This window comes from Centropristis striata, chromosome 24 (assembly GCF_030273125.1).
Source record: "Centropristis striata isolate RG_2023a ecotype Rhode Island chromosome 24, C.striata_1.0, whole genome shotgun sequence".
Classification (NCBI taxonomy): Eukaryota; Metazoa; Chordata; class Actinopteri; order Perciformes; family Serranidae; genus Centropristis; species Centropristis striata.
Window position 1 is genome coordinate 4956794 of NC_081540.1, and position 15996 is coordinate 4972789.

The following is a 15996-nucleotide window of genomic DNA, read 5'->3' on the forward strand; positions in this document are numbered from 1 at the left end:
AACTCATTTGTATCTCTTGTGCTCAGTCCAGGTTTGTAGTGCAGACTAAACTGCAGCTGTAATTCAGATGCTGAGTGCTGCTTCCGCCATGTGTTATGATGCTTCCCAGACACTGAATACTGTTTAGTGTCAGTGTGGAGAAACTGGAGGCATCCTTCAAGTCCTGCGCTGACTTGTTTAATACACAAGCAGTCCAAGTTTTTGAGAAAACACAGCACACCTGCTTTAATGATGGTCTGGATCATGGGTCTCAAACTCGTGGCCCGCGGGCCAATTGCGGCCCTGGTGACGATATTTTGTGGCCCCCACCTTGATATGAAAGTTTAATGTGAGTTTTATATGAATGGCACTTTACCATGTTGTGTGTGAAAGGTCCCTTTAATTATTTTTCTGGTAATTTTGTGTCTTTTTTTTGGTAATTTTGTGTCCTTTTGATAATTTTGTCCTTTTTTTGGGGTCATTTTGTGTGTTTTTTTTTGGTAATTTTGTGTCTTTTTTTGGTCTTTTTGTGTCTTTTTGGTAATTTTGTCTTTTTTGGGTAATTTTGTGTTTGTTTGTTTTAATATATTTTTGTGTCTTTTTTGGTAATTCTGTGTATTTTTTGGTCATTTTGTGTCTTTTTTTGGTCATTCTATGTATTTTTTAAGTAATTTAGTTTTTTTCTGTCATTTTGTGTCTTTTTTGTTAGTAATTTTGTGTGTTTTTTTGGTCATTTTGAGACTGCCTCCAGCGGCCCCCAGGTTATTTGAGTTTGAGACCCCTGGTCTAGATTCTCTATTTGGTTTGGCTAAAAATTCAAACATTCTACCTCAAATTCTGAAATGAGTTACAGTTACATGATGCAAAATACCAACATGTTTATGTAAAATGTATAAAATATACAGTAGAAACCATGTTCAGTGCAGTAGAAAGGAAGGTTGGTGTTGAATAAAAGATGCCATACCTGTAAGGGGCTGGATGGAGAAGGCCTCATGGGGCTGAATAATGCGCACCTGGAACTCAAAGTCAATGGGGCAGCTGCATCTCAGAGGAATAACTCGGCAAACACTGGGGACAGGTGGGACCAGAGAAAACCAGAGATATGATACATAGAAAGATATTTTTTTCATGATTTGACACTGAAATGTGGATGGAAGCATGGTTGGTTGTATGGAAGGATACAAAGAGACAGCTGAGGCCTCGGGCACATGGGAGGTCAAGATACAGTCCACTGAAGATCCTTTGACACACACACACACACACACACACACACACACACACACACACACACACACACACACACACACACACACACACACACACACACACACACACACACACACACACACACACACACACACACACACACACACACACACACACACACACACACACACCTTTGTCCAAGTGGTACGGCTGCGAGGTCGATATGAGGAGGGATATGCAGGTCATCGATGACAGGGTAAGCATGAACTGGAATTAACAGGTTCTCTTCTCCCTTAGAAAGAGTGGAGGAGGGTTGAGTGAACAAGGTAGAGAGGAAATGATGATAAGACATGTCAAAGCAAACAAGGAGATCTGTCAGAGAAAGAGATGGAAGACACCAGCAAGGGTTTATCGTGTCTCTTATGCTTTCCACTAATCATTAATGTCAATGTGAAGTCACAGCTAAAGTGGAGACACTGCAGGTGAAGAGGGGATTTTTTTTAAGTTATAGATATCGCCATGAATCTTCCCCAGTTTGTTTTTTTACATTAAAACAAGATTTTTTTTGCATTACAAGTTTTCTTAAATGTTATGTTTAGATATGCAAATAAGACAGGAACTCATTAAATATGAGCTCCTTTGCATATATTTGCAGGACATGAATCTGAACATTGCATAAAGCATATTTCAGTGTCAAAAAAAGGTGTCAAAAGCTATAAAATTTACATTTTTGGCATGTTTTTATGAACAAAATGTTGTATAAATCAGGGTATGAATGATTGAATAAAGTTAGAAATAAAACTGGTCCGTTTGGAGCTAACAAGCTTGGAGCTAAGTGGAGCTGAAGTTGAGATTTATGAGAAAAAAAGTCATTTTAAGAAAACGGCCTTTAAAGATTTCATACATTCTTAATGGAAATTACTATTTGAAGACATGATATTGAATGTAATTCATATAGAACATGTAAAACACATAATATTCTTAACTTTTAGTGAATTTAGGAGAAACCTACTGGTGCAAATGGATAAATATAGTAAAAAAATACACAGAATGTTTGTTTTGGATATTTTCTTTCCACTATTCTGGGAGAAAAATAGCCCAAAACCCTTGGCCAGGTCATGAAAAAGTTATGTTTTTGCCTGAAAATATTGAATGTAATCCATATAGATATATTGTGAAACACAAAATATTGTGCAGGAGAGTGGGAGCTCTCTAAAGCAGGTTTAGACTACACTCGCAGAACGACATGCTGCAATACAACGATGACTTTGAGTCACTTCTGGAGAAATCTCTCCATATGGACAGTGGATCCTCACCTTGCAGTGAACCCGAATGCAGTCATAGAAGTAGCGCCACTCGTCGGGACTAAACCTGACCTTCAGTTTGTAGGCGAGGCCGGGGATGAGTCGATACTTGAACAGATGAAAAGAGGTTGAATCATCAGAAACACACTGATTACATTCAGGTCAGCAGTGTGTAATGAAGAACCATACCTTTTTGGTGTAAGTTGTTTGGAAGTGCTTGGTTTGGGTGGGAATCACATGAATATTCATGACTTCAGACGAGATGTTGATTAGTTTCTGAGAGGGCGGACGAGGAGAGGAAATAATGGTTAATTTCCATGCAATCATGTGCACTTGACAAAAAACATCCTGGCGTTTACATCCAGTGCTTCATCATGTGTATATGGGGTGAAATCAGTGCCCATTCAAATAAATCAAATTTAGCCGAGATGGAAACCAAATGAGACACATTTATGATCGTATAGGACTTTTTACAAATATATCAATACTTTACTGCAATGTCTTAACCATTACACCAAACATTGACTGTAAAATACACAATATTGCTTCCACACAACCCAAACAGACACCATCAAGGTCTACCTCCTGCTTAAAGGGAAAGTTTGTTTAGGAGTAACTGCTCAGAAGATAAGCACAAAACTCCACCAGACTCCTTTGACAAAACAGTAATTTTACCCTGCAAAACACACAGGAGTTGCTGGTCTACCACTGCCTTTAATGGTTAGTTTGTTTGTGTTATTGTGACTTTGGTGAATCCGGACAAACCCTTAAAACCACCAAACTCACACATTAACACAAACAAACTAGACGATCAAGGAAGCAGAAAGTGAGCAACTCACATAAAATTACTGTTTTTGTCAAAGAAGTTTGGTAACTTTGAAACGAGCAGATAATGAGTTTAGCTCTCTGTCACCAAGGGCCACATGAAGGCAAGGGGAAGTGTGAATGAGCCCCGTATGCTGCTCTGCTCTGAGCTTTAACACAATATGCACTGATAAGATTCTCTTAAATAACTCAAAATCAGGAAATTAGCTGTCCACTGCAGCCCGCAAAATGGGACAATGAAGAATGAATCGTAAAAAATAAAAAGGATATTAAAAGCATTTTCCTCACCAGGATCTTTTTGGAATCTTTTCCCAGCTCGAACCCACTGAAGTGAAGCTCTGGGGGCTCTGCTTGGATCAGGCTGTTGCTTTTCAGTTTGGCATAGATTTCTGTGAGGGGAGAAAAGCAATTAGAGAAATGTCATAACAGAAAATGCAGGTTTTTCACATCTGCAAAGACGTTTTAAAAACTTTCGGTGTTTACTGTCAAGCAGGTTTCATTGCTGACGGTATTAATAGTTGCAGAGATCATGTTTAATATGTACTTGAGTCCAGTAGATGATTAGGAAAGTTGGTTCCGCTCCTCCTCTCCTCCACCAGCTGGCTCAGAGGCAGAGGGGTCCCCCTCCTGAGGGGCTCTGACTGTGTCTGAGGGGCAGAGATGAGGGGCTCCATCCTGGCAAAAGGCTAACTCTGGCTCCTCATGAGAGAAATGACAGAAGGCTGGAGGACAGACAAGGAGACAGTGGTGTGTTGGGGAACATTATGTCAGTAAATTTATGAATTTATAATCTGAATACCAGAGGAAAGACATGGAAGGACAGCAGGTTATTATGTGTGTAATTTGTAGTCGCTGTGGTGAGTGATATATGGATATAAATAAATACATTTATTGCCATAAAAGTATGTACTAGGGGCATTCAGAAAGTATTTAACCTTTTCCACAGGTTATTGTGCTGCAGCTGAATGCTAAAATAATTTAAATTCATCATGAGTCTACAACTCCTAATGACAAAGCAAAAACAAGCAATTTTGGGAAAATTGATTACAAAGAAAATCACACTGTCAAAAGCATTAAGTACTTGGATGAAGCACCTTCTCAAAGACACCAAGGCCCTTCTTCCCCCAAGTGCTCTATTTGGACGGCCAGCTCCTTAGAATTATGGAAGCCATTGTTCTCTTAAGAACCTTCAGTGCAGCAAATATTTTTTTTTGTAGTTCTCCACTGAACAAAACAGTCCTTTCTCTGCATTCAGCAGGCCGCTTTCTGAACGTGTGTGTGTGTGTGTGTGTGGCTTGTCTGCTGCTGTGACACAGGTGTGTGCCTTTCCAAATCAAGTCCAATCTACTGAACTGAGCACAGGTGGCCTCCAATCAAAGTGTAGAAACATCTCAAAGATTAAGAAAAAAATGGAAATTCCTAATGTTATAGCAAAGGGTCTAAATACTTATGGTTATGTGATAATTTTTTATCTTTTTAATAAATTTGTCTTTGAAAAAAAGAAGAAAATCAGCGAGCATGCACAACACTAGACCTCCACTGGACGCGTCATCAATGTGATTAAACACACCTGTGCTTTTCCTGCTATGAAGTCCAAATATTTGTCTATGTTTAGCGTTAATAAAGTTAAATACCTTCATGCAGCGTTACATATTGTGGCTATCGGTAGCTGACTTCATAATTTTTAAGAACATATAGAAAGATAGACTTCTAAAAGTATGATTTTTAAAGATATAACAAACTACTGGAACGATAAAGGCATCGATAACACACCTGTGAGCTTAATTAACTCAAATAAAACAACTTTTATCTGCTTCTCGTGAAAAACCTTCCAGGCAAATGAGCTGAAACAACGTATTTAAGCTTTAAACAATGCGTAACAATAAGCAAATCACATAAAACAGCTTTATTTTATCTATTTTCGTACGACCTGGCTGTTGTTGTGGATGGAAGGACTCTCAAACCCAAGCAAAAGCTGTTGCCATAGTGACATTCCAAAGGGGCGGGATCAACGTCCTTGTGGGCCAATAGAATTTGTTGGCAGCAACTACGTCAATAACCCAAGTTAAGGCCAGAAACTAGCCATTGTACCTTCAAAATAAAAGCAAAGACTACATAAACACGGTGTTGTGCTTTGCCTACTGTTATTTATTTGGACAAATACAGTGAAAATACAACATAACAATGCATATTTCCACATCCCAATCTCTATAGCAACATATTCTTCATGTTTCTCATACTTGAAATTTTATTTTGACAGTCATGATAGAAAGTTGTGATTTTATTATAGCTACCTTGATGAGAGCTTACCAGAGTGCCCTGAGGAATACTGAGCATAATTATCGATACTCTGAACGGGCCTATGTTTGATTTTCAGACCTCATATATCTGCTACATGGCAGGATGCTTGCTTTTCATTCTTTTCTGATATGCAGCTTGATATTCAGGGACCTATCTTGATGGAAAAGAGGAACCTGTCAGACACAATGAGAAAAGTTGGACTTATTGGAGTGCTACTGTTACCCCAGGTAATAAAAAAGATGTGTGTTTAATTTATATATCAATATATAGATTAGAAAATGCATTATTTTCTCATTATTTACAGGTAAAATCGTCATCAGGATGTCACCCTCATGTTCATCTTGTGAAAGAGGAGGAAAAGTGCATCACAGATCTGCTACTTTTTAAATCACACAAAGCAACAGGTGAGTTATTTTTATTAAGTGTGTATTTTACACTGATTGTGTATATTACACAGTCAAAAAATGTTAAATAAATCAATATTGCTGCTTTCTATTGAGGAAAAATAGATTAATAACAGATTTACCTTTTTAACATATTGAAATTTGATGCAGTGTTTTAGTGACACCTAGTGGACACATAACACAATGCACCCTGAAATCCAAAACTTGCATTAAACAGATTAAAAACTAATGCAAATATTGTGGTTTTGCAGTATTTATACTGCAACTTAAACGTAAAATAAGAGCCACATTTTTTTATGACTATTATTTAGCTTTTCTATATAGAATCCCTGCAAATAAAATAATAAAACATGCAATTTTTTGGTTCCTACTCTAAAGAAAACAATATCAGTGCACACTGTAAGGGAATGTGGGATGATCTGAGCTGCTGGCCTCCTGCTTCTCTCGGGGAAACTGTCTCTCAGCCGTGTCCAGAGTTCTTCAATTCGGAAGGTGAGACACTGCAGATGCACCAACAGACAGCCATTATCTCTCCTACATTACACTGGTTAATTATTTGCCAGGAAGCTGATTTGTTTTCAGAAGAATAGCTCCCTCTCAGGCTCTCTAACCAAATATCCATCCATAAAATGCTTGTGTACATAGAGACATTGTAACAATTGGAGTGCAACGTTTGTTTTTATCGGTGACAATGACAGATTTCCTGATGATATATTTAAATATGTTTGTTGAGCAGACTAAAGAGGGAAAGTAATGCTTCTGCAGCCTCTTTAATGTCCAATAAATCTTGTCAACACAGATCTATATGCAGGGAGAAAAATCCTCATAAAATATAATTTCTCAGGGTATATTTACAGAGATATACGTAGGATTTTATTGCTTTCTTGCAGGACAAGTGCAGCGTAACTGTTCCGTCAGCGGCTGGACTGACCCGCTTGTTCCATATGAAGATGCATGTGGATACACTTTCAATGAGACGCTCCACTTCCTTGGAGAGGTTGGTGAAATTTACTGTCAAAATACAGTTCTATCCAAGTGCAGAAGCCAGCAGATATTAGCTGAGAGAATTGTATATTATTATAACTATCATTTTCATGCACACTTAAGTCAGTTGGAAGAGAGAAGGGTCCACATGTCTGAGGTTCATCACTCCCTTTTCTGCCACAAAAGTATCATTTTTTTAGTTTCAACGTTAACAAGCAAGAAAGAATGTTTTGCCAGGTTTTTAGTTGACAAAAATACAACATTTACAACACTTAAAGTCAGAGCAGAGGAACGTGACTGTTTTCAAATCTGGTAAAAATACAATTTTAAATCATAATTATTATTTTTTCTATAGCCTGCCATTTTTGGGGGGCAATATTGACCTAATCAGAGACATATGACAATTTTTTACAGAACATATTATGCAGAAAATGATGCCTGGGGTGTTAGCTATATATTTTAATTTTGTTTATTTAAATTGTCAGCAATTTACTGATACTTAAAATACAGTACTGGTTATTTTAGCTATTTATTTTTATTTATTCTTTAATTAAAATAACTGATACTTCAAACACAGTACTGATGATTACTTAGATAATTATTCTTATTTATTTGTTTTTATTTATTTACATTAACAGCAATTGACTGATACTTAAAATACAGAACTGTTGTTTATTTAGCTATTTATTTATATATATATATATTTTTAAATTGTCAGCAATTGACTGATATTACAAACACAGTACTGATATTTATTTATATGTTTATTTATTTAAATAGTCAGCAATAAACTGATACTTAAAATACACTACTGGTGGTTATTTAGCTATTTATTTATATTTGAATTTATTCTTTTATTCTTTTATATTCTGAGGGTTTTTAAAAGATATTTCTAGAATACGTTGACAATGTTTACTATCATACATTTTTGGGATAAAAGTAAATATTCTTAATTTAAGATATTTGTTTACGAAAGCAGCCTTCTAAGTAAATTTGCAGAATCATATCAGTGCAAAAAATTGTTTACAATCCACAAATCTATTTCCATTGCAGCTCAGAAATTCAATATATCAGCCACAATATTGATAATTTGTGATTTTTTTGTGCCAGTGAGATCATGTCAGTGGACGTGATAAAGTGATGTCCTCTTTCTCTCGTTCAGTCCCCAGATTCCCATCTGTACTTCTCCTACGTGAAGACCATGTACACAGCTGGATACACACTGTCACTGATCTGCCTCACCATCGCCATCACCATCTTCTGTCTCTTCAGGTGGGAAACTTTTCTCTTTCTCTCTGTTGAACCTGAAACCTGAACCTGAGAAGAGTTGAACTGTATATTTATATTTCCTCAGAAAGCTGCACTGCACCAGGAACCACATTCACATCCAGCTGTTCATCTCCTTCATCCTGAGAGCCATCTTCATCTTCATCAGGGACTCTCTGCTCTTTACTAACGAGGAGCTCTACCACTGCGACCACTACCCGGTATGGACGTCCTGGCACACTCAGATACTTGTTTTTCATTTAAAAAACAGAACTTTCCAACGGTCCATGAACAGATCATCAGTTACGAAAGTTTCCATATGACCAAAACTTGTGTTAAAATGTTGATATTTGTGTCAATCTCTTTATTCTCCATGTGTCATTTAAAGTAAAGGACAGGAGAGGCTGTTTACACAGAGCAGAGAGGAGAGGACAGGAGAGGCTGCTTACACAGAGCAGAGAGGAGAGGAGACGCTGTTTACACAGAGCAGAGAGGAGAGGAGAGGACAGGAGAGGCTGCTTACACAGAGCAGAGAGGAGAGGAGAGGACAGGAGAGGCTGTTTACACAGAGCGGAGAGGAGAGGACAGGAGAGGCTGTTTACACAGAGCGGAGAGGAGAGGACAGGAGAGGCTGTTTACACAGAGCAGAGAGGAGAGGAGACGCTGTTTACACAGAGCAGAGAGGAGAGGACAGGAGAGGCTGTTTACACAGAGCAGAGAGGAGAGGACAGGACAGGAGAAGCTGGAAACATGACGATACTTCAATATGTACAATATGTGCAGAAAACTGGTTTTACAATATTTGTCACACTTGTGGCCACTTGGAAGTGTTTGTATATAAATTCCATTTTATTCCAAATTTTAAACATAATTTATCAGAGAACTTCAACTTGTTTTGACTATTTTCTCGCTGTGTTATTCTGCACAAAGACATGTTTGAGTTGTTCCCACTTCTAGCCATGATTGTTTTAATTCCACAGAGCTGCAGGACTTCTAGATTTATACATTGCAGTAAAATACAAGAACCCAGTGAGGAAATTGCAAAAAGAGCAAAAAAAGCCCTAAAACTTACACAGGAGTGTTTGATTTACACACCTTGGTTCCAGGTGGCCTGTAAGGTGGTGCTGATGTTTTCTAACTACTCCATCCTGGCGAACTACAGCTGGCTGCTGGCGGAGGGCCACTTCCTGTTCACGCTGGTGAGCCGCTCCTTCTTCTCCCTGAAGAAACACCTGGCCTGGTACATCGCCCTGAGCTGGGGTAGGGAGACAATCAAACACACCTTTCTATCTGCTTCACACATAGAATTCAAAGAAGAGCAAATATTGAGTCAGGATTGATTTCATCTCTCAGGTTTACCGGTCATCGTCATCGTCGCCTGGGGATGTGCCAAGTATCTGTACGAAGACGAAGGGTAAGAGGGGGAAAAGTGATTTTATTCACATTAATCTGCAGCTCAGAGATTATAGATATTATATATGTATGAGTGTGTAATTATTTCTTACTTCTTTGCCAAAGCTGCTGGGAAACCAGGAGACACGAGTGGATCTGGTGGATACTCAGAGTGCCAGTTCTCCTGACCATATTTGTAAAAACCTTTTCGTTATTTAATAAAAAATAAAAAAGAATTATAAAAATTATTCATATTTATTATATAAATATACATGAGGAATACTTTAATTATTAAAATATTTAAAAAAAACAAAGTATTTCTCATGTATATTTCTACACATTAAAAAAACTCTAATTATTAAAATAATATTAAAAAATATTTTAAAGTATTGCTTATTTATTATTTATGTAATAAATATACATAAAAATATTTTTTAATGATTCAAATATTTAAGCGTGTCTTATGTATATTTCTACACATTAAAAAAACTTTAATTATTAAAATAGTAAAAATTATTTTAAAGTATTTCTTATTAATCTATATAATAAATATACATTAAAAATATATTTTTAATTATTAAAATATTTACGGATTTATGTATTTTTCTAGACATTACAGAAACTTTAATTATTAAAAAAATATAAAAAATGATTTTAAAGTATTTCCTATCTATATAATAAATATAGATAAGAAATACTTTATTAATCCCCGGGGGTTAATTGCTTTTGTTACAGTTGCTGCTATATAGGAAATAGAAATAAATAAGTCTGTAAATAATATAAAGATTTTTAAAAAGCTTAACAACTTAACTTTTTTAATCTTTCCAGATTAATCTAGTGTTCTTCTTGGGCATTCTGAGGATTTTAGTGAGCAAACTGAGAATGCCGGACGCTCAGAGGAACGAGTTCAGCCAGTATAAGTGAGTACAGATCTGATACTGTCACACTGTATATCTGTATTTTAAAGCATCTTTAAAGGGATGGGAATGCATTTTGCATAGAATAGGGTGGCAAAGTTATTATTTGCTTTGCTAAAATAAGAGTAGAAACACAAGAGGTCAGTTTTATGGGGACACAAGCAAAGAAAAGCACATTAAACTTGTTTTCTTTTTTAATTATAATTGGTTATTTTTCCCACCAGGAGGCTGATTAAATCCACTTTTTTCCTGGTGGCTCTGTTCGGTCTGCATTACATCCTGTTTGTCTTCTTACCTGTTGAAGTCAGCAGCTACGTGTTCAAGATCTGGACCTTTGTAGAGCTGGCTCTGTCCTCCACACAGGTAAAGTCAACCAGGTGAGACTGAGACAAAAGACTAAATATGAATAATAAGACACTCACTCTAATCTCTCTCTCTGTCTGTCTGTCAGGGTTTCGTGGTGGCCGTGCTCTACTGCTTCATGAACGGAGAGGTAAGACATTGTTGGTCAAAAAAAGAGCCAGAATATGAGTTTAACCCTGTCCATGAAACCACCTGCACATGACTTCTTCATGACGTGAAGACATAAAAAAATGAAGCAACATTGAGTCTTGCCATCAGCTTCCCTCTGAAGTTGTGGCTTGAAACTCCATACAAGATTTTTTTTGATGATATTCAGCCAAGTAAAACCAGAGATATTGTCAAATATATTTTGTATAAAAATATTGAACTAGATATTATCCTCATTTTACCTGTTATATGTTATATTTGCAACCTGTGTTCATATTTGCAACATGTACATTTCTGTGTGTGAAACATAATTTTCAAGATCAGATTCTATGTTTTCCTTTGTTTCTTTTGGGTTCAAAATTTTGATCAAGTAAGTCAAAGTTAAAAAAACAAATTATCAGGACATACAGGTGAGGTTGCGCTGAAAAAACTGATAATTGACCAACATAGCATGGTATAGATTTTTTAATAGCCCAAGATTTCAGAGGGTTAAAGTGTGTGGAGTGAATGTGAGACTGGTCTCCAGGTGCAGCATGAGTTCCAGAGGAGGTGGAGGCGCTGGAGGCTGACTCAGCACCTCCCCAGCCGCCGCCGGCAGCATCACGGCTCCATCAGCCACAGCGGCTCCCCCCACACACAGGTGTCCCTGCTGCCCTGCCCGCCCGGCGGCCCGCCAGCCGCCCGCCTCCCCGCCGACACCGTGGAGACGTGATTCAGGCTGAGAGCCTCGTCTCCTCTCTCTGCTCGACGACAACCAATCCTGGCTGACAGTCATTTGTACACTCCTAAAGCTTTTTATTGTGCTTCTGTCACATGCATATTTCTACAAATGTCTCAATAATTAATGTGCCAATTATTTCTTAATGTGTCACAGATTGTATTGAAAACTTAATTAAAGGAATACTGCAGTTATTTAGTCTTGCAACATTATGTTTTTGGGACTTGAATGGTCAAAAGTTGATTAAAGCTCCAAAAACACTCAATCCTACATTTCCCATGATGCAACTCAATCACATCTTTAAATAAACCCTGCTAACTGTTTTTCAAACCCAGTGCCTCAATTATAAATCATGCTTTCTGTTAAAAGTAAATAAAATAAAATGTTTTAATCCCAGTTTAATTACCCTGATTCCTCTACAGCCACAGAAAACAAACGGATCTTGACGCATAAAATTAGTGTAATTCCACTTTAAACGCGGTAAGATCTTCCTCACAAACGTGTTTTTCAGTCCTGACAAATCTCCTTCACACAACATTATACAACTACAAAATAAAACAGACCTCATGTGTTAAATTGGTTTAAATTCCCCGTAAAGACACCAAACTGACCAGTCTTATTCCTAACTATATTCAATCATTCATACATAAATAATACAACATGTTGTTCATAAAAACATGATTGTTTTAATGGCTTTTGACAGTATTTTCTGATTTATGAAATGATAAAAAATACAACAACATAAAATAATCAATTTGAAATTTGCTTTATCCAATGTTCAAATTTATGTCCTGGAAATATATACAAATTAATGAGTTTACGCCTCATTCTGCATATCTAAACATACAATTTCAGAAAACTTGTAATGCAAAAAAATATTGTCTTAATGTTAACAACAAACTGGGGAAGTTTCATGATGATATCTATAATTTTAAAAAATTACCCCATTCACCTGTAGTGTCTCCACTTAAAAATAACGTTTAATCTCTGGCGCCCCCTAGTGGAGGTGTGGAACATCCTGCAGTAAATCCTCTATTCATTAGGTTATAATGGTCATTTTTAGTTTGTGGATGCATTAAACTGATGCTGGTGAAACACGACTATCATTTATAATTTTTCTGAAATTGGGCCTTTGAAGTTGTTTCTTAGATAAAAAACACAGAAACAAGTTCAATCTGAGGTCCAGAAAACAAGTCTTTATTTATATTTTGTCATGTATACAGATGCTCTACAGATTTAATGTGAAATTTATATAAGACTGTAAACATGAAGCCAGTGATCAGTTCAGCTCATCATGGTAAATATTCATAATTAGTCAACAGATATGCAAAAAATAAAGAAGTGTACGCCGCAAAATGCAGCATGTGGGATTTGTAGTTTGTACTTGGAACAGAATGAGAAATGTGATGTTGAAAGTGTGACAGATTTTGTGATAGAACCGCGTCTAGAAGCCGTAGACCTCCTTCAGCTCCTCCACCCTGATGATGTAGGCCTCCATCGCTTCTTCTTTTGACATTCCTGTTGGTTTAAAACAGGCGAACCAGTTGGTTTTTGCATGTAAAATACATGTTGGCGTCATATTTTGCATATACATCCATCAGTCTGACCTTTCCTTCGTTCCCATGCGTCCCATTTTCCTCGTCCTGCCAGATCAAATATCCCCGGACGAGCTGTGGACAGAAAGAGCAAAATCCAGTTACTGAAATAAAAATGTAATCTAAGTACCCACAGTAAAAAGTAGTCCATGGAGAAATTAAAAATGTAAACATAATGTGTAGTTTAAGGCTGACTAAAGAGTACTTTAAGAGTACATTTATTATTATTTAATGTTATTTCTCTGCAATGTTTATTCTCTCATGTTGTCAGGGGGAAAATAATAAAAAACAAGAGCATGTCAGTGTTAAAAACAAGCACTTTTAGTGGACGTACATTGGTCATTTAAACATAAACACACAGGGTAAAAAAAGGGAAAATAGGTAGAAAAGTTTCCCTTTAAAACAGCAATAACTTAATCCTACATTTCCCATGATGCAACTCAATCACATCTTTAAATAAGCCAAATTATAAGGCACACTTCCAGTTAGAAAAAAAAGTTTTATTAACCTGATGACATTTGTTTCGTCTAAAGCCACAGAAAACAAACTCCTTTTCACATAAAACTGATGAAATTCCACTTTAAACGCAGTAAGATCTACCTCGTTAACATCTCACAGACATATAAACTTTTTTCTTTAAGAGATTAATTCCAGCATGAACATATTGGGTAAAAAAAATAATTAAAAAAATAGGCAGAAAAGTTTCCCTTTAAACACCAACTTTAAGTCTGATTTTTGCTCATTTAGTTATTAATAATTATTGGTTCGTAGTTTTAGTAGTAGTTATAGAGAAATACATTTTTCAGGCACTTTAAAACCCTCATATTCAGTGGTGGAATTTACGCAAATACTTTACTTCAGTATTTCCATTTTATGTTACTTTATATTTCTACTCTATTTGAGTCTTTAGTTACTTTTCAGGTTGAGATTTAACACTAAAAACATGATAAATTTAATCTCATACCAGTATATGAAATAGTTAAAATGAGCTCTATCTTTACAAAATTAACACTGCTTGCATAAATGCATGAATAATAATAATCCCATAATACTTTTAGAATATATAAAACAATCAGAGTGGGTCCGTTCTGCAGAACGAGTACCTTTACTTTTGATACTTTAGGTACATTTTCTGATACTTTCGTAGTTGGTAACTTTTGAATGCAAGACTCAAATTGCATAAACACATATTTTCATGCATTTCTTCATCACATGCACACACTCTGTACATTTTTAAACAATGGGCTTCAACGCATCAGTGATGAGATCAATGATTAACACACCTAACAAGTCAGACGTCATTCTTCTGTAAACCGCACCCTGTTTAACGTCAGAGCACTCCCCAACCGCTTCATTCTCCACTTTAATTACATATATAACAAAATTATAAACTTGAAGAAAAAGACTCACGGATGTTGACGTCGCCCACCAAGGTCTGCTTATACAACCCGTACAGGTCGCCCAGGTGGGCGTAAGTTGGTCTTTTTTTCAGGTTCTTTGAGTCCTCAACAGCTTTTTCAAAGGATTCCTGCTGAGAGGAGAGAAAACAAGCTGATACACACATCTTCAAACTGTCTGAATGTGTGAACTTTAAGATGTGTGTGACTTACATTATTATCTAACAGGATGCTCAGCAGGTTGAATGCTGCTATTTCACAACCTTACTGTGAACCCAGAAAACTTCATCCTGAGACATTACTGACTAAATCGTCTCAGTAAGACAGAAAGTTGAGGATTAAACGGAGCATTAGTCGTACTTACCGGCATGACTGCGTGTGTGAGAGTGGCACACCTTGCTGCTGCACCGAGTCGTCCAACTCGTCCTGCAGAGACCTGCTCCGTCTGTGATGGATTCACTCGGGAAAAAAGTGGGAGGTCTTTTCTAAAGGCGACAGTGAGCCGAGGCAGCAGCAGAACGACACTCATTCAGGTATTTCAGGTAGAACCAGAGAACAGGAGGGTTTAGTCTTTGATTTACATTAGAACTTGAATGTTTCGGTCAAAAATGTACAAACAAGTCTTCATTTGTTTACACAAACATGACATCTGCATTTTTTTTAAATACTTGTCTATGGAGATGGCTTCTCAGCAGTAAAATGAAAGTAAAAATAGTATTTTTTTGCAACAGGCATGCTTGTGCATTGTCAATGCTTGTAAACAGATAATTTGTCTTTCACATATTTGACAAGAAATGATCAGTTATCTTTGTGAGAATCTACATGCAACTGATGCTAGTTTACTTTTTTTGCAACTTGCATACTAATGCATCATCAATGTTTGCAAACAAATAATTAGTCTATTACAAAAAATCAAGTTTCTCTCTAATATTTGACAAGAAATGATCCGTTTTCTTGTTGAGAATATACATGCATTTGATGCAGAATTAACCCTGTTTTTAAATAAATGTCCTGAAGTTTCATCTGACTTGACAGAAAAGCTTGAATATCCAACATCTCATGTAACTAAATACATTAGTCAAGTACATTTTAGAGATAAATATTTAATGTGTCCGTCAAAAACTACTAATAAAAGTATTTTTACACATATATACATTTCTTATGCATCCCTATCCCAGAGTGATAAGTTGTTATAACA

General features: G+C 36.5%; 3 protein-coding genes across 8 annotated transcripts in view; 1 reads left to right on the plus strand and 2 right to left on the minus strand.

The window, feature by feature from the left end:
- cfap221 (cilia and flagella associated protein 221) overlaps positions 1–5280 on the minus strand; it is a 24955-nt gene extending 19675 nt beyond the window's left edge. For 4 of the 5 annotated variants that reach the window (XM_059327709.1, XM_059327708.1, XM_059327706.1 and 1 more), the window contains exons 1-7: positions 5088–5280; positions 3859–4036; positions 3603–3703; positions 2679–2765; positions 2502–2597; positions 1377–1477; positions 944–1047 (exon numbers count right to left, since the gene is read on the minus strand). In XM_059327709.1, coding sequence (XP_059183692.1) covers positions 944–1047; positions 1377–1477; positions 2502–2597; positions 2679–2765; positions 3603–3703; positions 3859–3988 — 619 coding nt within the window. In that variant the 5' untranslated portion in view covers positions 3989–4036; positions 5088–5280. The remainder of the gene's footprint in view (positions 1–943; positions 1048–1376; positions 1478–2501; positions 2598–2678; positions 2766–3602; positions 3704–3858; positions 4037–5087) is intronic. The other variant, XM_059327705.1, reaches the window with a different exon arrangement.
- On the plus strand, positions 4071–12000 carry sctr (secretin receptor). 2 transcript variants are annotated; one of them, XM_059327712.1, is made up of 14 exons: positions 4071–4171; positions 5750–5842; positions 5920–6019; positions 6398–6511; positions 6910–7016; positions 8166–8275; positions 8358–8490; positions 9376–9529; positions 9623–9683; positions 9788–9857; positions 10490–10581; positions 10803–10941; positions 11030–11071; positions 11615–12000. In XM_059327712.1, the coding sequence occupies exons 2-14, from the start codon at positions 5774–5776 to the stop codon at positions 11798–11800; spliced, it is 1377 nt and encodes a 458-aa protein (XP_059183695.1). In that variant the 5' UTR covers positions 4071–4171; positions 5750–5773; the 3' UTR covers positions 11801–12000. The 2 variants fall into 2 exon arrangements, with proteins under 2 accessions (XP_059183695.1, XP_059183694.1); XM_059327711.1 differs by lacking the exon at positions 4071–4171 and having other exon boundaries at positions 5472–5842.
- A 477-nt stretch (positions 12001–12477) lies between these two features.
- LOC131962702 (acyl-CoA-binding protein-like) lies at positions 12478–14989 on the minus strand. The gene is made up of 3 exons (XM_059327715.1): positions 14812–14989; positions 13414–13476; positions 12478–13324 (listed from the first exon to the last, which is right to left on the minus strand). The coding sequence occupies exons 1-3, from the start codon at positions 14963–14965 to the stop codon at positions 13251–13253; spliced, it is 291 nt and encodes a 96-aa protein (XP_059183698.1). The 5' UTR covers positions 14966–14989; the 3' UTR covers positions 12478–13250.
- Between the last annotated feature and the right edge of the window lie 1007 nt (positions 14990–15996).

Bases quoted from the DNA above. Each gene is read 5' to 3' on its own strand.
- sctr (XM_059327711.1), top strand. From the start codon at position 5,744: ATGCAGCTTGATATTCAGGGACCTATCTTGATGGAAAAGAGGAACCTG. The intron at 6,512-6,909 runs GTGAGACACTGC...GCTTTCTTGCAG, and splicing joins AGAGTTCTTCAATTCGGAAG to GACAAGTGCAGCGTAACTGT. The intron at 7,017-8,165 runs GTTGGTGAAATT...TCTCTCGTTCAG, and splicing joins CGCTCCACTTCCTTGGAGAG to TCCCCAGATTCCCATCTGTA.
- LOC131962702 (XM_059327715.1), bottom strand. From the start codon at position 14,965: ATGTGTGTATCAGCTTGTTTTCTCTCCTCTCAGCAGGAATCCTTTGAA. The intron at 13,477-14,811 runs GTGAGTCTTTTT...TTCTGTCCACAG, and splicing joins GGTGGGCGACGTCAACATCC to CTCGTCCGGGGATATTTGAT. The intron at 13,325-13,413 runs GTCAGACTGATG...TTAAACCAACAG, and splicing joins CGCATGGGAACGAAGGAAAG to GAATGTCAAAAGAAGAAGCG.